The 21608-nt window shown below is 35.7% G+C and overlaps 1 protein-coding gene across 1 annotated transcript in view; it reads left to right on the plus strand.

Moving 5' to 3' along the window:
- LOC117317255 (protein CASC3-like) overlaps positions 1–21608 on the plus strand; it is a 28299-nt gene continuing 6691 nt past the window's right edge. The window contains exons 1-11 of the mRNA XM_033871986.1: positions 1–114; positions 6061–6094; positions 8494–8543; positions 12383–12508; positions 13267–13400; positions 15724–15888; positions 16985–18297; positions 19051–19317; positions 19706–19786; positions 20329–20690; positions 21112–21285. Coding sequence (XP_033727877.1) covers positions 13–114; positions 6061–6094; positions 8494–8543; positions 12383–12508; positions 13267–13400; positions 15724–15888; positions 16985–18297; positions 19051–19317; positions 19706–19786; positions 20329–20690; positions 21112–21285 — 2808 coding nt within the window. The 5' untranslated portion in view covers positions 1–12. The remainder of the gene's footprint in view (positions 115–6060; positions 6095–8493; positions 8544–12382; positions 12509–13266; positions 13401–15723; positions 15889–16984; positions 18298–19050; positions 19318–19705; positions 19787–20328; positions 20691–21111; positions 21286–21608) is intronic.

Below are 21608 nucleotides of genomic sequence, written 5' to 3' on the forward strand. Positions count from 1 at the left end.
TCTGAATGAAAAATGGCGGACAGAAGACGACGAAGGCCATCCGAAGGCGAGAGTGAAGATGAAACTGAAGAAACTAGCGGGACTAAAAAGAAAGAAACGCGTCGTTCAGAATGTGTAAGGCTAATGAAAAGTTATGAGTGTCTCGTTTTGATAGTTTTGCCCCTGCTCAATCAGTCAGAGCACAAATATTTCAGGAATCCAGAGATTTCTGTCAGTCTTTGACTGCACGAGGCCGGTGTTTTCATATCCATTAGGAAGCATGAGCACATCAATTATGCAAGTGCATACGATTTTTCAAATGTATAATTTACTCGCCTGGAGAAGATAGCAGTATGCTTAGTCTCGATCTTTCTTACATGGCTAAAATTGTAGCATTTTAACATGCATTGCTAAATGGTATACGTAGAAGTAGAACATTTCGTGGGCATCCAAGCGGGGTATTCTAAATTCAGTCAATAGCCGGTCCACCTAATGAGTGACCTGTGGGGAATGAGTGTCCTGTGAGAGTTTTTTCACGCCCCGCAATTCGTTAAGTAATATTTTTAAATATTTTTTTCTGTATCATACAGATGAACATCTAACCGATTAATTTGCCAAATTTGACTTTGATTGAACGAGTGCATATTATGCTAATGTACCGGCAAAGTTACGATGCATTACACATGTGAGCGTCCTGTGAGGAATGAGTGTCCTGTGAGAGTTTTTTCACGCCCCGCGATTCATTAATAGACATTTTAAAATTATTTTTTCTCTAGCATACAGATGAACATAGAACATATTAGCGCGCAAAATTTGACTATGATTGGACAAGGGCATATAATGCAAATATATGCAAATCTATCGGCGAAGTTACGGTGCACTACACACGCGAGTGTCCTGTGAGGAATGAGTGTCCTGTGAGTGATTTTACACGCCCCGCAATTCGTTAAGTGATATTTTTAAAAAAAAATTCTGTTTCATACAGATGAACATCTAACCCATAACCATGCCAAATTTGACTTCGATTGGACGTGTGCATATGATGCATTTTTTACGACAAAGTTACGGTGCTGATCGATTTGTTCGCACGCCCCATTTACCGATGGTTATACACATGTACCACCTGTGTCCTGTGGCGCCGTGCCAACCTCGGGTACCTTGACGTGTTAGTTATATATCCTTGCCGCAGGCATGGATCACTGTTAATTAAACTGCTGAAACCTTTTTTTCTTAAATGTGCGGGCCGGTTTGTGCTGCTCCTTTTACATGTAATTTACGCACATATGATAACTTAATGCATTGTTTAAGCTACTTGGGTTAGACGTATTAATATAGAATTGAACAATATAACTTATACATAATATATAACCAAATATATAAACTGTTATTAATACATAGAATTTGTTAATCTCAGTCTGAAAACTTGTAATGTACAATCACAAACAGGTCGACAGGTGATATATTGTCATGTTAATAAAATTTGAGCGTTTTTGTTCACGCCCCGCAATTCATTATCTGATGTTTTAAAATTATGTTTGCTGTATAATAAAGATGGACATCTAATCGATTGATCTGCCCCGCAATTCGTAAAGTGATATTTTTAAATTTTTTTTCTGTATCATACAGATAAACATCTAACCGATTAATATGCCAAATTTAACTTAGATGGGACGTGTGCATATTATGCTAATGTACCGCCAAAGTTACGATGTGAGCGTCCTGAGAGGAATGAGTGTCCCGTGAGGAATGAGTGTCCTGTGAAAGTTTTTTCACGCCCCGCAATTCGTTAAGTGATATTTTAAAATATTTTTTTCTGTATCATAGAGATGAACATCTAACCGATTAATATGCCAAATTTAACTTAGATGGGACGTGTGCATATTATGCTAATGTACCGCCAAAGTTACGATGCATTACACATGTGAGCGTCCTGAGAGGAATGAGTGTCCCGTGAGGAATGAGTGTCCTGTGAAAGTTTTTTCACGCCCCGCAATTCGTTAAGTGATATTTTTAAATATTTTTGTCTGTATCATACAGATGAACATCTAACCGATTAATCTGCCAAATTTGACATGGATTGGACGTGTGCATATGATGCATTTTTTACGACAAAGTTACGGTGCAGTGCACATGCGAGTGTCCTGTGAGGTTTTTGCACGCCCCGCGATTCGTTAAGTGACATTTTAATATATTTTGTTATGTATCATATAGATGAACATCTAACCGATTAATATGCCAAATTTGACTTTGATTGGACGAGTGTATATTATGCTAATATACCGGCAAAGTTACGATGCATTACACATGTGAGCGTCCTGAGAGGAATGAGTGTCCCGTGAGGAATGAGTGTCCTGTGAGAGTTTTTTCACGCCCCGCAATTCGTTAAGTGACATTTTCGAATATTTTTTTCTGTATCATACAGATAAACATCTAACCGATTAATATGCCAAATTTAACTTAGATGGGACGTGTGCATATTATGCTAATGTACCGCCAAAGTTACGATGCATTACACATGTGAGCGTCCTGAGAAGAATGAGTGTCCCGTGAGGAATGAGTGTCCTGTGAAAGTTTTTTCACGCCCCGCAATTCGTTAAGTGATATTTTTAAATATTTTTGTCTGTATCATACAGATGAACATCTAACCGATTAATCTGCCAAATTTGACATGGATTGGACGTGTGCATATGATGCATTTTTTACGACAAAGTTACGGTGCAGTGCACATGCGAGTGTCCTGTGAGGTTTTTGCACGCCCCGCGATTCGTTAAGTGACATTTTAATATATTTTGTTATGTATCATATAGATGAACATCTAACCGATTAATATGCCAAATTTGACTTTGATTGGACGAGTGTATATTATGCTAATATACCGGCAAAGTTACGATGCATTACACATGTGAGCGTCCTGAGAGGAATGAGTGTCCCGTGAGGAATGAGTGTCCTGTGAGAGTTTTTTCACGCCCCGCGATTCATTAAAAGATATTTTAAAATTATTTTGTCTGTACCATACAGATGAACATATAAACTATTAGCATGCAGAATTTGACTCTGATTGGACGAGTGCATAATATGCAAATATACCGGCGAAGTTACGGTGCAATACATATATGTGAGTGTCCTGTGAGGAATGAGTGTCCTGTGAGAGTTTTTGTACGCCCCACAATTCGATAAGTAGTACTTTTTGTTAACTCCTTCTGTACTATACAGATGAACATCGAAAATTTATTCATTTTCGGTGCAGTGTCCAGTACGGTTTTTGCACACCCCACAATTCGTACATATACGCGATGTCTATTACTATCAACAAGTACATTTTAGCAAATGCTACGAAAAACAAGTAATAGATTTTAAAATGCATGATATTTGTTTGTTCTGTACTTCCTGCCTTTTGACAAATCGGAGAGCAATGTTACAAAGATATTACAAAAATATTGAATTGGTGACCTTTAGTCTTTATTTTGTCAAATATTGTAATTTTGTATTTGTTTTGGGAAAGGGCGTTGATAAGTTGCAAAAACTTGTGCCAAATCCCCCTGTACTTTTTGTCAATAAAATATATTTGGATAAAATAAATGCTACGACGAATTTACAGTAAGTTTAAGGTGAGTGTCATGTCAGTTTTTTGCACGTTTTGTTGAATTGATAGGCGTGTAATAGATATGAATATTAACTAATAGTATAACTATTTTGAAGTCATCACTGAGTAAAGGGTAAATAGGTTAAGATTTTTGCGCTGCTCTACGAAATAAAGGCCTTAAATTTTAAACGATAAAAACAACTGTTATTGGTAATGTACGAAAAGCAGTACTGCCGTCAATTATATGTTTAAATGTATTTAAACTTTAAAGTGCGTTAACTATGTAGACAGTGTATTTGCACTTTTACTAAATACGTGTAATTAGAAATTACATTAAAAGTTAAGACTGTGCATTTTCTTGGTGTACATGTTGATCGTGAGCGTTAGTTAAATATTGAAGGATTTTACTTTTCATTATATTTTATTAACCATAATTATTTGTTTACATCGTTCCTTTTTCAAAAGGTAATTAACAGTACAGTGTATATGAATTGATTGGTGATGCCAACTAACTCACTTTATATACATATACATGTATAATTATTATATACGGACTTGGGGAGAAAATACGTATATTGTAGGCGTAATAAAGTTAATTCTTGTAGAATTCTTATAAACGGACTTTGGGAGAAAATACGTATATTTCGAGCATGATAAAGTTAATTTTTGTATAATTATTATAAACGGACTTGGGGATAAAATACGTATATTTCAGGCGTAATAAAGTTATTTATTGTATAATTCTTATAAACGGACTTAGGAAGAAAATACGTATATTGTAGGCGTAATAAAGTTAATTCTTGTAGAATTCTTATAAACGGACTTAGGGAGAAAATACGTATATTTTAGGCGTAATAAAGTTAATTCTTGTAGAATTCTTATAAACGGACTTTGGGAGAAAATACGTATATTTCGAGCATAATAAAGTTAATTTTTGTATAATTATTATATACGGACTTGGGGATAAAATACGTATATTTCAGGCGTAATAAAGTTAATTCTTGTAGAATTCTTATAAACGGACTTTGGGAGAAAATACGTATATTTCGAGCATGATAAAGTTATTTTTTGTATAATTATTATATACGGACTTGGGGATAAAATACGTATATTTCAGGCGTAATAAAGTTATTTATTGTATAATTCTTATAAACGGACTTAGGGAGAAAATACGTATATTGTAGGCGTAATAAAGTTAATTCTTGTAGAATTCTTATAAACGTACTTTGGGAGAAAATACATAAATGTACGTATATTTCGAGCATGATAAAGTTAATTTTTTGAATAATTATTATATACGGACTTGGGGATAAAATACGTATATTTCAGGCGTAATAAAGTTATTTATTGTATAATTCTTATAAACGGACTTTGGGAGAAAATAGGTGTATTTGTATTTCTTATATAACGGACATAGTTTTGAAGTTTGAGCAGTTCAATCACCAGTGACCATGCCTGCGGCAAGGTACCCGAGGTTGGCACGGCGCCACAGGACACTCACTAGTTAGCTTAGTACACACTGTATTCGAAAGGTAAACAAAATCACGGGGCGTGCGAACACCTCGCGGGACACCCTGCAATGTAACTTTGACGGTGCATTTATATAATATGCACTCGTGCAATCAAGGTCAACTTTTGCATGGTAATAGGCTCAATGTGCATTTGTATGATTCAGAAAAAATAATTCTAAAATATCATTTAATGAATTGCGGGGCGTCCAAAAACACTCACAGGACACTCATTCCTCACAGGTCACATTCCTCGCAGGACACTCGCAGTTTTATGGCACCGTTACTTCGTCTTCGCCGTTACATTTGCATGTTATGCACCCGTCCAATCAAAGTCAAATTTTGCATGTTATTATGTTTAATATTCATCTGTATGATACAGAAAAAATAATTTTAAAATATCGTTTAATGAATTGCGGGGCGTGTGAAAACCTCACAGGACACTCGCATGTGCACTGCACCGTAACTATGTCGTTAAAAATGCATAATATGCACACGTCCAATCCAAGTCAAATTTTGCATGTTAATGGGTTCGATGTTCGTCTGTATGATACAGAAAAAAATATTTAAAAATATCACTTAACGAATTGCGGGGCGTGAAAAAACTCTCACAGGACACTCATTCCTCACAGGACACTCATTAGGCACACCCGTCAATAGCAGTATTTCAGCCAGAGGCTTTCAATGACCAGCTGACCGTCAAACAACTGTGATTGACATTGTATTATCAAGCTTTTATCAAATATAAGAGAAACAACTATGTGCTAAATTGGAAGAAAATAAACAAAATGAGGTGGCAAATTTCAGCTCTGAGTATCGATCCTCTCAATTTCCCCAAAAGTTGAAATTATATGCTGAATAAAGTTTAAAAAAAACCACAACACTTTAAAAGTAAACGAGTCAAGATAAACTAATTACAGCAAACTATTTAAGTAACTACTTCTTCATTACAAATAATTACTAAACAATAAAAATGTTTGTTTTTTACAGGAGAGTGAAGGAGAGGGACCACCCGATGGAGGAGGTACAGTATATATATAATATTATAAAAAAACAATTCAACAGACTGATGTTTTGAGTTAAATTACTCAGTATTCAATCTAAATAAAAACTTCATTAGTGTATGGTTGATCCGTGGCCATCGAGGTTTGTATAATGCATTCAAGCAGAAATTTTAGTGAGAGCATACACTCTTGTGCATTTACTATCAATCTGTGATCTAGTGCATTTATTATCAATCTGTGATCTGGTGATGCTATAATTTGGGATTCCCCAATGTGCTGAACTATAAATCACCTATACATTGCATTAATGTGCAATAAATCAATTGAGAAATCTACGATTATATGTCAGAATAACACCTTTGGATTGCGGCCAAGCTATCGGTTACCAATATTGTTCTGACTTTAATAGCTCCTCTTATAATTTAAAGTCATTTTTAGGTAAAGCATCAACAAAATCATGTTTACACAAATATGTCTGAAGAAGTAAGTTTGTGAAAGAAAGTATTTGCAAAATCAAAGTGATTTATAGTATTTATAGACAGTCTATATTGGCCAGTGGTATTTCCACCAATTTTACCTGTCCAAATTGTCCACAAAAAGATACTTTAATGCTGACAATAACTTTAAATGTCATTAAGAAAGAGTTTTTAAAGATACAAGGTGGCCAGACATTTTCCATCATGTTCAGAATATCCCTTTAACAGTCGACGTCTCTGACATGAAAGTTTGCGTTCTGGTTGAAAAAAAAGAAAACATCAGAAATGATGCATTTTTCCTCTCTAGTCTGACCATTTTCAATCATTCTTACTTCAGCATGTACATATAAATATATGTAGAATTGTCACAGGGGGGGTTCTCTCCGTCGAACCAACAGACCAAACAACTAGGCAAAGTCATTCCAAATACTATTTATTAACTGGAATCGTAGTCCCCCGTGTATGGCACGAAGGACAAACTCCTTGGAAAAAATGGCGTAATCAGTACATACATCTGCCCTGTTCAAATCCCAAATAAGAAGTAAGAAAAGAAAGAAAGATTAGGCGGGAAAAGGAAGAAAGAATTAGACAGCGCATGTCACGGGTCAAGCGGTCAGTCATTGTCCATACATACACGACACCTATACATAACAATAGTATACCTATTCGGGGCCTACTATAACAACGGTACATACAAATGAAACGAAAGTATACGCGTGCTTACGCGGTTACGGAAAACGCAAATAACCGACAGACAAATATAAAACGCATAAATACATTATTTAACAGGGTGCCACATATATATGACAGGTTTATATGCATTAATTGAGTATAACTTATAAAAATAATTTTGGAAAAAATTCAGTTCACACTTAATTTGATATAATGTAATGTTAAGTTATGTAACAGAAGTCATTATATTACCAGTTATAACATTTGCCTTGACTTGGGATCAAACATAGGCCCTCTGACCTACTAGTCTTGCACACAACCTATAAGGAGAATTTCTCTCTAGCAGATAATGTACAGTATTGCAGCTAGTATTAACCTCAATCGAAGGTTACAATGTAATTTATGTTGGAAGGAATGATTCAAAAGAAGTCTGATAGCTTTTTCTCTTGGCATCCTTTTAATGGAGGGTACTGGTGCATTCTTGGGTATTTTATCTTATGGGACAGGATTAAACTGATGTTCATTTTATCAGTTTCAAATTTTTGAAGTATTCATTTAAAAGCAATATACCCCAGTACTATGGAGTGTTTTCAATACCTTAGCTGTAAAAAATAAGTCGGTTTAATTCTACTTCCTGTGTCGAGCAGTCAATTTAAATCAAATTTGGTGTCACAAAAACACTTGAAAAAGAAAGTGCTTTACCCGAAGGGAAAAAAATAAGCGTTCTGTAAACTGTATCGTCTGTAATGTAATATCCCAGAGCTGATACCAATATGTATCATCAGTATAACTTAAATTCTCAGTAAATATGGATTCAGAATAAAAGAATTTGAATGCTTGAGATAATGTACTATATAATTACTGTAGTATTCATTGATGAACTCCAATATATCTTGCTTAGTGTATTGGCTTCCTTTAGGAATAATTTCAATCATGGTTTCCAATTGGGGCAAATATTGTGGTATGTCATTGGTATTAGTGAAAGATTCAATCTCTATTTCACATTAACTCCACAATACTTATCCCATAATGATGCTAGTTAAATATAATTAACCTGACAGAAGTTTTCATTGTTCTTGACAAATACATTATTATGCTATTGGTCTAGATCTTGCTTAAGCATTCGTGTAATGATTTTGTTAGGGATATTTTATTGAGTCCTTATCGCGATTCAAATAATAAAATTTAAAAGCATATCCTGCGCCTGAAGAATGATCACATATTAGAGAAAAAAATCAATGCATTTATGTCACTAATATTTTTTATTGTAGATAATTCTGAATACGAAAGTGCCAACGAGGATAATGATGATGACGACGATGTGAGTAAACAATCTTATTTAGGATGATAAAAATGTTGTTTATTGTCAGTTTAACAGTTAGATTTTTGTTTTAATATTTACAGTTTTACTAGTTCTTGATGTCATAATTAGCTCACATGTCATGAAGTGCCAGCGAGCATATATGGTATGGTGCAGGAGTGGGTATCTATCATCTGTTCTTAAACTTTTGACTTTAACTAGAAAACTATAAGCCCATGAGTACTGATATTTAGCCAGGAGATACAAGTGCATGGGGAAGAGTACATTGAAGTTTTCTCATATGAATGACCTTACCCTATTTTCAAGGTCACATGATATGGCTCAAATAAATGTATGTTAAAACTTCAAGAAACTTCTTCTCAAGTTCCAGGAGGCCTATGCCAGAGGTCTTATATTTTGCCAGAAAGTACCTAGGACAAAGTGGTAAAAATGTTTCCTCAAATAAGTTACCTTGGCTTACTTTCAAAGTTGGAGGCCTAATAGTTAAAAGTTAATTTGCAAATCTTCTTTTCAAGTCCTAAAAGACCAGAGGTATAGTCATCTTTGGCCAGTAGATCCTGCAATGGAGTTATATCTCCTCCTATGAATGACCTTGACATATATATTTAAGTCACTTTTGTGAAATATGTGACCAAGTAGTATAGACTATATATACATATACAACACAGATCAACATCATTGCTACATTTAATAGGTTTCACATTGGTTATGCTTGATCAAACAAAAACACCAGCAGAAGTTATTTTTGGTATTTCAATACCCTTAAAGTGTACCCTGAACGAAAAACGATAATCAAATATGTTATTCTTTGTAACCACCAAAGAAGAATGTCGCAAACCGCATCAAAATCGGTTGGCCGAGTGCCGAGATATCGCACATTGAAGTACGCGATTTGCACCTGTCGGTCGACTGCTAATCAGCGTATCGGTCAGTCACCCTGATTTGGAACTCTTCAGTCTATGACGTCACAGGTTGAACAGAGTGACTGTTATGGTGGCCAGTAGCATAGAGGACAGTGTGAACAGTAGCAGCACAAACATGTCTGAATACGATATGGACATGAGATTTGAGGTTGTTGAATTTGGCGAATATTGCCGACAAGAAGTCGGAATCCAACAATATAAGTTTGAGTTAAAAAAATAAATAAAAAAATAGTGAAATTGACTCTGAAAATGACCGCTTGGTTAACACAGACTGGTGTAATAATCGGTCAATCACCAATAAATGTATATTAGTTATGTGTTTACCATTTCTTACTCATTACCAAAGAAAGCAACACAGCATCAATATTTTTAAATAAAATAATGTGCCATTTCATTCGCAAATTAATATTCAAATAAACATACCAACAATACAACAGTTATGGATACTCTGGTTTGTGAGAAAAGACGAACACACGTACAGTAAATGCATGCGTTATATTCTATACAAAACCCGCTTCTAGTCATGAAGGACACTTAATTTAGAAAGTAATATATCATAATCATCATGATCTACAATAGACTAAATCTCTCTCCCGTATGAATACCAGTGTTGAAGTCTACAACAAACTTCTACATATACAGATTTTATCCCTTATTTTACATGCCATGGTCTCAGGGATTAAGGACGATTAAATGCTTGAGAAAGATATAATTTATATACGATCGTTGTCAGTGAAATTATATAAAAGTGATTCGCAACAATTATAATATAATTGATACTTTCTGTACAGGTATAAGGCATAGGTACTTATTAAAACCATCATTTTAGCTTCATTTTTTATGATAAAAAACATACAATTTATTTCATCGTGACTAAGCATAATTAATACTAAAACTTATAAACTCGCAATGATTTTCGTGTATGATTTTTTTTCAAATTTTATATATTTTTTGCTATTATTTTTTTAATTGTGTCATTATTATGAAGTGATCCAGATCCTTGTGGTTTTGCTTTCCATTCGTGTCGCAAGTCATATCTTCACTTAAAAAGGGACTTTTAAAAGATGTATAAACATGTTCGGAGAATTACGAATTCTCAAGTTTGAATGGGTTAGTATACCGCTAAACAATTACCAGGTGTGAAATTACGGTCCACAAGCTCGTCACACCTGTCACTGCACCACAGGTGTCTGTGATTTCTGGTGTTCTAATCGGCACACGCCGATAATTGCTTGTGAGTTCTGTGCACTTCAAAAAAAGTTCCGAAGACATGCTTTTACAGGTTGTACGTAAATTGAGCTTGAATTTTATTAAGAATTGCGTTTATATTATAGGGAATACATTTTCAAGTTGTTGAAATCAAACACATTATTTTTGGAATTCAGTGAGTTTCGTTTTCCTTACAAATGAAAAAATTCGTATCTCAAAGGTTTGTCTATAGAATAATTAACCTAAGTTACCTCATTCATATATATATACCCATGATGTTGAAAATTTACTTCATGAATCTTGTCTGGGAGTTACTGATCTTTCATGGACACGTTTTATCAATTGCGGACAATTACCCAAAAATCACAAATAACGGTATCATTGCTGTTTTGGCTAATAAAAAATTCAAAATGATTAGCATTTATTTCACATCTTGTATGGATTGCATTTTAAACTTGTATTACTAGAAGTATTATAACCGAAATCAATACTGGTACATTTGTATGTAACAAACCGGTCATGCCCTAATAATAAATGCTATATGATGTAAGTCGTTATAAACGGCCCGTTATTCAAATGTCATACATGTTACAACGACCCGTTAAAATAAAACAAAAATTATTTAAATATGTACATGTTATATACGACCTGTTATAATAGAAAATAAATAAGATGATACACGTTGTATTTGGCCCGTTATAATAGAAAATTAGTAAGATGTTACATGTTGTATATGGCTCGTTATGAGAGAAAATTAGTGAGATGCTACATGTTATATATGGCCCGTTTAAAAGAAAATTATATGTCCCTGGTTTCGGTAGCACTTGTTATTAACTAATTCACAAATATAACTCAGAGAGTTTATTCAGCACTTTCATTTTTGTTGTCTTATTCGCATTAATTACAGGCACGTGTTCACGTTTGTTTCTATATATTTCCTATATGGCGGCTCCGATCGTGTTCAACCTGTGACGTCACAGGTCAGAGGTCACCAAAACGAGGTATTCGGCTTTGGGCTTCAGGTGTGTTTTCGAGAAAAATCGCAATTACTCGGTAATGGGTCGGCCGATTTTGATGCGGTTTTCTGCATTCTTGTTTATTAATCAATACCAATAACATATTTAAATATAATTTTTCGTTCAGGGTACACTTTAAGTTACATGTAACTTACTCGGACAATGCATCTATGCAAAACCCTGCATCATGATTCACTAATGCTTCAATGAATCATATCACCTCAATAAGACATAATGTTTACAGTTTCCTTACATGCCATGTGAGCAGTTCAGGCCCTCTGTGCCTCTTGTTTTCTAATTTATGTCAAATTCTAATTGACAGCTCACTAATTATACAAGCTGTTGAATAACCTATACAAGTGATGCATGGCCATTCACTAAGTGCTTTGCAAATGATTGCTCTATTTTAGGACTACAAATGTTATGTTATTTGTCGTTTGTTGGATCAGTTTATATCAAAATTTATTTTAAAAAGGTACCACAATAAGAAAAACTTGTAATGAATGGGTACCCCTCCAAATGATATATGTAGGGTATTGTTACAGTAATGCAGATAAGGAAATTAACATGTTTTCATAATGATAATTAGTTCTATTGCTTGTAGATTAATTATATGGTGGAATGAGTCCAAAGAAAATGTCCAAAAAATCAATATTGCTGATGTTTGACAATTATGTGATGTTGATTTTAGGATGAGTATACAGATGATGATGATGACGAAGATGACGATGAGGATGATGAGACTGCAACCTATGATGGTAGTGTGATTGTGGAGAGTTTAGGAGAAGGAGAGGAAAGACAGAGTGGAGATGGGGAGGTTCGTTTCCTTAACATGTACTCAGATCATTAATTTGTATAATGTACTGTAACAGTAGATGATTCACCTTGTTAAAGAGTTTATCTTCGTTTTCCATGTGGCAAAGGTTTTTGAAATTCATAACAAAGTTTGATGGAGACTTGCTAACAATTTTAGACCACCATCATCAGATTTTCGTCTGTTCAACTGGCCCTTCATCTGTGGTCTGTCCATTCATCCGTCCATAAACAATCCTTTTTCTTCTTGAGAAGTACATGAAGAATTTTTCTCACATTTCCCTGAGGTTCGTCTTAGTCCCTGGTTGTGCATGGTTAATTTTGAGACTGATTAAGAAAATGATATAGCTGACAGACGTCCATTTTGAATTTTGAATGTTGAAGTTTGTTATTGCGATTTCTCAGTAAGTTCTTCATGGATCTTTGCCAGATTTTTTTGTAGGTTCCCCTTTGTCCTTAGTTATGCATACTGATCTGTTGAAGTTTGTTATTGCTATTTCTAGTACTAGGATAATATTTTAAACTTCAGATTTAGTTTCCTCTTGTTCTGTCTTGCAGTTTGTTTTCGCTATTTATTGAGAAGTACAGGAATTACTACAGAGGAAAAGTAAAGAACACATCTGTCTTTCATTTAACTAATAAAGGCTATTCTATGGTGGGACAACAAGATCCCTCTGAGATCTCGTTAAACCCTTCTGGTAAATGCATTCCATATAAATAACCAATACAAAATTAATCAAAATTATTGTGATTCTGTAACAGGAACAGCCAAAGGAGGAGGTTGATGATGATGAGGATCGCAAGAATCCAGCATTTGTACCCAGAAGAGGGGCGTTCTACGAACATGACATGAGAATTTCTATGGAGGATCCAGTCACTGAAGAGGATCAACAGAGGTATATAAAAGGCCTAAGAATACATGTGTTTTCACTACTACAGAATTTTCATTTTGTGCCTACCCTGATGTTTTCTTGGCCATTTGCAAGAAAGATTACAGTCAAGATTCCTCCTCTAAAATAAACTAAAATAACTGGAAAACAGAAAAATCTTGACTGACCTAAATGTTACTTCTTCCTGACGTATTAGTTGAAACACCTTTATATTGTGTTTAAGGCATACCGTAAAAACTCGTGTAATTTGCGCAGTTTTTTTGTACTGAAATAAAGTTTAAAGTTGGGGGTGCGCAAATTATACCGGTAGAGATGTTTTCAAGGTTTTTTTTTACTTTTTCTTGGAAAATGACGGAAATTCCCGTTAGGAACTTGAAGATTAATAAACATACCCACAGCAATTTATTCTTGTTAAATATGTCAGATAATGATGTGATGTACAGCTACCTACTATATGTGTTGATACTTATAAGTTAATTAGGGATTCATCACAATCAATAGAAATCAGTTCTGGAAAAACGTAACTAAAGAATGATGCAACAGCGGCATACCCAGGTCTTCAAAGTTAATATTTATTTTTACAAATTCCTTATAAAAAGGAGGAATTCATTCATGCAGTGTTATCATAAACAGATTGATAAAACAACTAGCCTATTAATTGTATTGTTTAAAAGTCTGTCATGATATGATGGGCTTACCGATCTTTGAATCCCGGACTCCACGGAGCTAAGCCAATTATAAACTGAATTCTTTTGTTTGATTGAGAAATCATCGCTTTTTATCTGTTACTGGCTGTAATCTTATTAGGGTAGTAGGCCTATTTAACACTCTGAGTGTGTCTTGTCTCCGTTTACCCCCCATCAGCTTGTTAGTGTCAAAACACGGGTCGTACACACAGACCAGTACATGTGTTGCTGCATACACTTCTCACCCTAGAAATGGACTATGCCTAATCTCTAAACTGTGACTGGAACAGTCTTAATTGCTTATAATTACCTGAGGGGAGAGGATGTGTATATATACACAGGCTATAAATAGCTTAGCTTGTCGGTGACATTTTTTGCCGACGTGTTTGTGTATATCTTTCTGCTGATGTTATTATAAATTGAAAACTGCTTATATAAAGTCCTATATGTATTTATTTTAGATTATTAGACAATGAAACTAGCTGTACCACATATATTACGCTAAAACTGAGAAAACTGTAGGATTATCACAAGCGGTCACTTTGGTAACCGGGACCCGGCCGGTGTATACATTTTATTTGGGAGAGTCTCGTAAATTGGGAGCACTTAAATAATATCAACACGACCAGTACCCATATTTAGAACAATCAATGATGATATAATTAGTATACCAGCCACAAGGTCAGTTATACTATTTCATATCTACCGACAGCTACAGCAGAGGTTCTGAGGGAAACGTAACACCCACATCCAAGCAGACATTATTTCTGTCATCAATTACCGCATTAAGCCTTGTTTGGCTAGATAATTAGATTAATAAGACATACTTGTGGCGATATATGCAAAAGTGATTACTTGATTTTACTTTTCTTTGAAAGTGTGTGTAAGTAGCTTTTCCTCTTACGGTTGATTTAAAGAAAATAAACAAGATGAAATTTTGCTATTTCTTTATTACAAATACAAAATATTCATATTATTTTAATCATCAAGTATTAAGCAGAATGATTTTAAGCAAAGTTTTGTGCTAATCTGTGTAAGTGTCATTTTCATACATTGTTTTCGGGACCTCCTGGACATCGTTTTTGTTCAATATTTTCAGCATTTTCAGCCCCAAAAAGTACCTGCCCAAATTACACGGGTTTTTACAGTACTGATATTTGTCATGAAAAAGCGTTTGCATTTCTGGTTCCACTTTTAACCCTAAAGGTTTTAAGTTTTTAATTAGCGCTGTCAAAATGTGTCTATATTGTATTAAGTACTGCTTTGGTTATGACCCTGACAGCTCTGGATGGCATGCAACTGATCTCGTGCATGTTGTTCAGTGAGGTCGCAGCCAGATACTACAGGGTGACCCTGTCTCAAAAAGACACTGGCTGTTCATGGTACAATAAACTCAAACAAACAAACACATCTGTATGCAAATCCTTTGCCTCAACTTTATTTTCCATCCAATTATTATGTCATTGTCACTTCTACTTGTGAGTTGCTGTCATATTTTTTGTTGTCAATACTTAATAGACTTTCCACATGCATTCATGGAACTTAAAAATCCTGTATGCATGATGTATAAATGGTAGAATTGGCTTTAAAGTGAAGTGTTGAAGAAATCTGTATTTACAAGTTCTTTCTGAATGATTTTACAGGCCAAAGAAGAAGCTGTGGAAGGATGATGGGAAGTGGTACCACGACCGCTTCCGTGAGGACCAACAGGCCCCCAAGTCTCAGGACGAGCTAATCACCATGTATGGTTATGACATCAGGCAGTATAACAAACCTCCAGACGCACCAAAGATGAATAACAGGCCAAGGTAAGCTAAATTTAGAACAGAAGTAGGCCAATTAGTATTTCAAGTTTAGCTAAATATAGAACAGAAGTAGGCCAACTAGTGTGTCAAGTTTAGCTAAATATAGAACAGAAGTAGGCCAACTAGTGTGTCAAGTTTAGCTTAATATAGAATAGAAGTAGACCTACTAGTGTGTCAAATTCATGGTTTGCTAAATATAGAACAGATGTAGGCCAATTAGTATGTCAAGTTCAAGGTAAGCTCAAAATGGAACAGAAGTAGGCCAATTAGTATGTCAAGTTCAAGGTAAGCTCAATATAGAACAGAAGTAGACCAAATAGTGTGTCAATTTCAAGGTTATCTAAATATAGAACAGAAGTAGGCTTATAAGTATGTCAAGTTCAAGGTAAGCTCAAAATAGAACAAAAGTAGGCTAATTAGTATGTCAAGTTCAAGGTTAGCTAAATTTAGATCAGAAGTAGGCTAATTAGTATGTCGAGTTCAAGGTAAGCTAAATATAGAACAGAAGTAGGCTTATAAGTATGTCAAGTTCCAGGTTAGCTCAATATAGAACAGAAGTAGACCAAATACTGTAGTATGTCATGTTTAGCTAAATATAGAATAGAAGTAGACCAACTAGTGTGTCAAGTTTAGCTAAATATGGAACAGACGTAGACCAATTAAGTTCAAGGTTAGCTAGATATGGAACAGAAGTCATGTATGTATAGAGCATAATATATTTTAGTAATGTGTGTTATGTGTTCAATCAAAATTCTGATTAAGTAATATGGAGGTGACCTTTCTAGATGAGGGCTATTACAATAAAATGTCTATCAAATAGGAATGATCTAGGATTTTCAAACACAAACTACTGAAGAAGTGATTTGATTCCACCATCACCATAAAATCACAAGCAGAACCCAACATTCGTAGAATTTCTGTTTTTTTTGGAGTCATCCCATAAGATAATACTGGAATAGTCCTTATTATATAATACATTAAAATGTAACTTCAGAAACCACCTCTTTCGAGAGGTCCTTGACCTGTCGCTGAGGAAAATTTTAATTGAAAATGTAATTTGAGTGATTAGACTTTAATGATTGGTTCTTTAATTTACCAGGGGTCGAAGATCTGATCAGAAATCAAGGTTACAAGATTTTGTTACTGATCGTCCAGTATCTCGACGTTCCCCACCAAGTGATTACATTCAGAGTAAGAACAATTACAACAACCAGGAACGGGATTCAAGGAATAACCGATATAATAACAACAGAGGTCGAGTCAATGACAACAACAACCGCTCATTTCACCGATCGTCTTCTGCTGAAATTGAGGAAGAGCAATCCACAGGGGGTAAAGACCGAGCTTACCCAAGAGGCCAGGACAGAGGTCCGGATAGGAATTACTCAAATCAGGACAGAGGTCCGGATAGGAATTACTCTAATCAGGACAGAGGTCCGGATAGGAATTACTCAAATCAGGACAGAGGTCCGGATAGAAATTACTCTAATCAGGACAGAGGCCCAGATAGGAATTACTCTAATCAAGATAATAGAGGTCCAGATAGAAATTTCTCAAATCAGGACAGAGGTCCGGATAGGAATTACTCTAATCAAGACAGGGGTTCAAGCAGAAATTACTCTAATCAAGAGAGAGGTTCAGACAGGAATTATGCAAATCAGGACAGAGGTTTTGATCGTGACTATTCTGGAGGTCAGGACCGTAGTTATTCAAAAGGTCACGATCGTGGTTTTTCGGGACAGGAGAGGGGAAATCGATACAGAAATAGTCAGAGTGATAGGGTGGATCAGAGATATGACCAAACTCAGACAAGATCACGAGAGCCAGAGTATAGTCAGGGCAGACAAAGGGAGATGCACCGGTATGAGAGGCGGGAACGCGGAGGGGCATCATCCAGGGCGGGGCTACGAGGAAGGAGTAGACGTGGACGGGGCGGAGACTTTGATCAAGATGATCGGGGATCCCGCTCATACTCCGATATGAGAGACAATGTGACTTCAAATCGTGGAAATAAATTTCCTCCTCGATTCCAGAAACATGCATCTAGAGACTATAATGAACTGCTGGATGAATATGGCTACCAGGAAGGCGAAATTTTCCGAACGACAATTACGACAGAACCTGCGACAAAAGCTGTTGACACCACTGTTAAAGATCCAAATCCTATTGATCCAGTATCTCCACGCACTCGACACGATTTAACTGACAAAGACACTGTTCAAAATGTGAACATAGTTATATCTAATACTGGAGAGCGTAAATCTTACTCCAAAGACAGGAGAGCTCGGGATCGAGTAGTAGGGAAGACAAGGATTCAGGACGACGTTATCAATGCAGTAATACAAGGAACGATGTCTGTAAATCTAGACTCGGAGCAAAGTATAGATGGTGGTGATGTACCACAAAAGCCAGGTGAGTTGATCGTGTAGATTATAAGGAGGAAGAACAAGTGAGGAATTATAATGAGAAATAATAAATTGGTGAATGATACGTGACCAAAAACTAAAGTTCACTCTAGATTAACTTTAGAATGATCTGTGTAAGAACTATATTTCGCTTATCAGTCCAATAAATAAATATATATTAGTAGATAATTCTTAAAAAGAGATATGTTAATTGTTAGCTCACCTGGCTGGAAGCGCAGGTCTTACACTTCATTTTTTGTTTGATATCAAGTTGTGTTTCATGTGTTGAAGACTAACTCTTGATTATTTGTATTCCTCAAACTGTCAGAAAACTAAACACTTACGATGTAGTGAAAGTTAAGGGTTATAGCATACTAGGTATATGATAGTATTTAACACTTCTGGTAAATATATGTATATGCCATTTGATGGGCGTATAATGTTCTGCCATGGTATGATAGTATTTAACACTTCTGGTATACACTATGTATATGTATGCCATTTGATGAGCTATATTGTTCTGCCTCGCGGTATGACAGTATATAAGACTATATGATGTTTGATGGAAGTACATGTATATTGTTTCGCCCTGTAGAACTCTTGTTAAGTTATTAATTATAAATGTTTCCTGTTTTACTTTTTCAAATTTGAAGAACTTAATATTAATTTAATATTATCAATAAATGGATCATAACTTGATTGCCTGAAAATAAAAATGTATCAAATATGCATCATTATGTGATTTTTCTAACGTCTACAGGTGAGAGTACATCTCCAAAGTCCTTTGAGCAGAAACAAAATCATAACAAGGTGCCAAAATCAGTGGCCAGTAAACAGACTGACTTAGGGGGTCAGCAGGGCCGATCTAAACGATACTCCTCCCAGAGACAACGGGCCGGTCAGGAGGCAGGCTTCACCGAACAGGCTACTCCCCAAACAACATTTGCAGAGAGTACGGCTCCAATTAACAAGGCTGCTGCTCCGGCTCAAAGCCAGAATGCCAAGTTCTACAAACCTCCCTCGCCAGGTACAGTAAGCTATATACATGTACCAGACTTTCAGGGTGACCCAATTGTCCGTGACTTGTTGATTGTTGATGTAATTAGCAATCGCCCTCAAGGATTAAATGCAAATGGAAGATCAATTGGCGATAATTTGTCATGGCTGTGCTGCTAAAATAATCATTGTTATTTTACTTTTCAAATGATTCAGAATTTTGTTTCATCTAATAAGTTAAATGAATATTGAATAATATTGAACAATGTTGATAATTGACTAATAGGTGAAGAGAGTTAACTCTCAAAACTGAACTGAATGTTGAAATAAAACATTGACGGTCTTGTTTGTGAATTGCATCTGTTAAAAATAATTCTGGTTTCTTATGGGATATCATTTTAGATGTATTATATTTGCAGGTTTTGTGAAGCAGGAAGGTCCTGGGGCACCTCCATTCCAGCCAGCCATGTTACGGGCCCCAATGGCTTTTCCTATACCAGGTCAGCCATTAATTTGTGTGACATTGATACCCACTTGTGTTAAATCACTTAAGCATACATCACCATAATCAAAACAAATTTATAACATCTGGCACTTTTTACTCTTTATTAAACTTTTGTGAACCCAACATATTTTCATGTATTTCCCTGGGGATAAAAATACCCGAAAAAATCAATCACCTTGAAATAGTTCCATTCACAGGTATAATATGCCTTTTGTAAAGTTCCGTAAATCATCAAATCACAAAAAAGTCATTAGGCATAAAAATGCAAAATTATCACTGTGAAAGCAAGTTGGTTTACAGTAAGACATCCTGTTTAACTTTCAAACATTTTTCTGACTGTGATATGAATTATACTTATCTAAGAAACTTCCCTCACACTTTACAGGTGCCACTTCCAAACTTCTTGATAATAGTGATTTGTACTCAACTCAGAAATATACAGTAGAGATACACATGCTTCATTACAATTATTGTGAAAATTTTGAACATTAACCATATATAATTGAGATCCATGTTCATTGAAATGTGTTGTTACAGCTTCCACAGGAGGGATTCCTGCCCAGCCACCTCAAGTGTTTGTTCCACCGAGGACTTCAGGACCTCCAGTCACCATGACAACAGCCCTGCAGATGCAGCCTCCACAGTTTATAAACACAGGAATGATGTATGGTGCACCTCCGGCTCCGTTTCCAGTAGCCCCAGGCCTCGTTCCCATGCAGGGAAATGTTGCCATACGAGGAAATGTCCCATTGCAGGGAAATGTCCCATTGCAGGGAAATGTCCCATTGCAGGGAAATGTCCCTTTGCAGGGAAATGTTCCAATGCAAGGATTCCCCTCGCCTCCAGCTGTGTCTACATCTCAACCTCCTCCTCCTCCGCCACAGACACAGCAAGTACAGGTATAGCCATCAAGCCTTGTTAGTCCTGACTTTACACCTACAATTAGCCTTCAGCTCTGCATTGATAATTGTTATGTCAATGTTTCATGTTTAGCTTGTGGTGACCACATACTTTTTTACAACAAAACGTGCAATAACAATTAAATGTGGAATACAGAAATCTCTTCATTTGTCTTTGAATCTGAATTTCACCTAAAACTTACTGTAACATTGTAACTGGCCATGTTGGGCATCATAATGATACTGTAGGTGTCAAAACTGTCAAAATGAAACTCAACATGAAATACATGTACCAGGTATAATTTCACTGAATTTGTTGGGTATAACATTTGAAAATTTTGTGATATAAATATTTTAAATACCAAAAAATGAAAAGGTTAGTGCTGGTGAGCCTTTAAGTCATTTACAATCTTGTTCGCAGTCACAGCAGGGAGAGGTGTACCGAGGCGGAACAACTTACTATCCCCCTGAACTACAGCAGTACAAAAACCCACCTCCTGGTACCACATATTACCCACCAGAACTGCAGTTCAAGAGTCCACACCGGTCTCCAGTGCGCCGTGCCAAGGCCGCAATCCCCATTGTAGACCCACAGGTACTTATTGTAAAACTGAACAGTCGGTTTGATATTTTTTTTGGACTCTTGATGTCTTATCAGTTAATTAAATACTGCATATTTCAGATAAACATTAAAGTGAAATTCAGCTTTGCAAAACGGATATTATAAGTCGCCCTATATTGATATTGTGAGTTAATGCTGTACCCCCGGCGTCCACGTCGGTGTCAGCGTCCCACCCCGAGAATTTAAAGTTTTTGGAAAGCTTAGTTCAAAATTGCACACCACACCCTCTTCTAATTTGGTTTATTCATTCATTAGAGGTCTAGGAGTGATGTTATAGCAAAATCATACAGACATTT

The sequence above is a fragment of the Pecten maximus genome, chromosome 19 (assembly GCF_902652985.1).
Source record: "Pecten maximus chromosome 19, xPecMax1.1, whole genome shotgun sequence".
In the NCBI taxonomy this organism is placed as follows: Eukaryota; Metazoa; Mollusca; class Bivalvia; order Pectinida; family Pectinidae; genus Pecten; species Pecten maximus.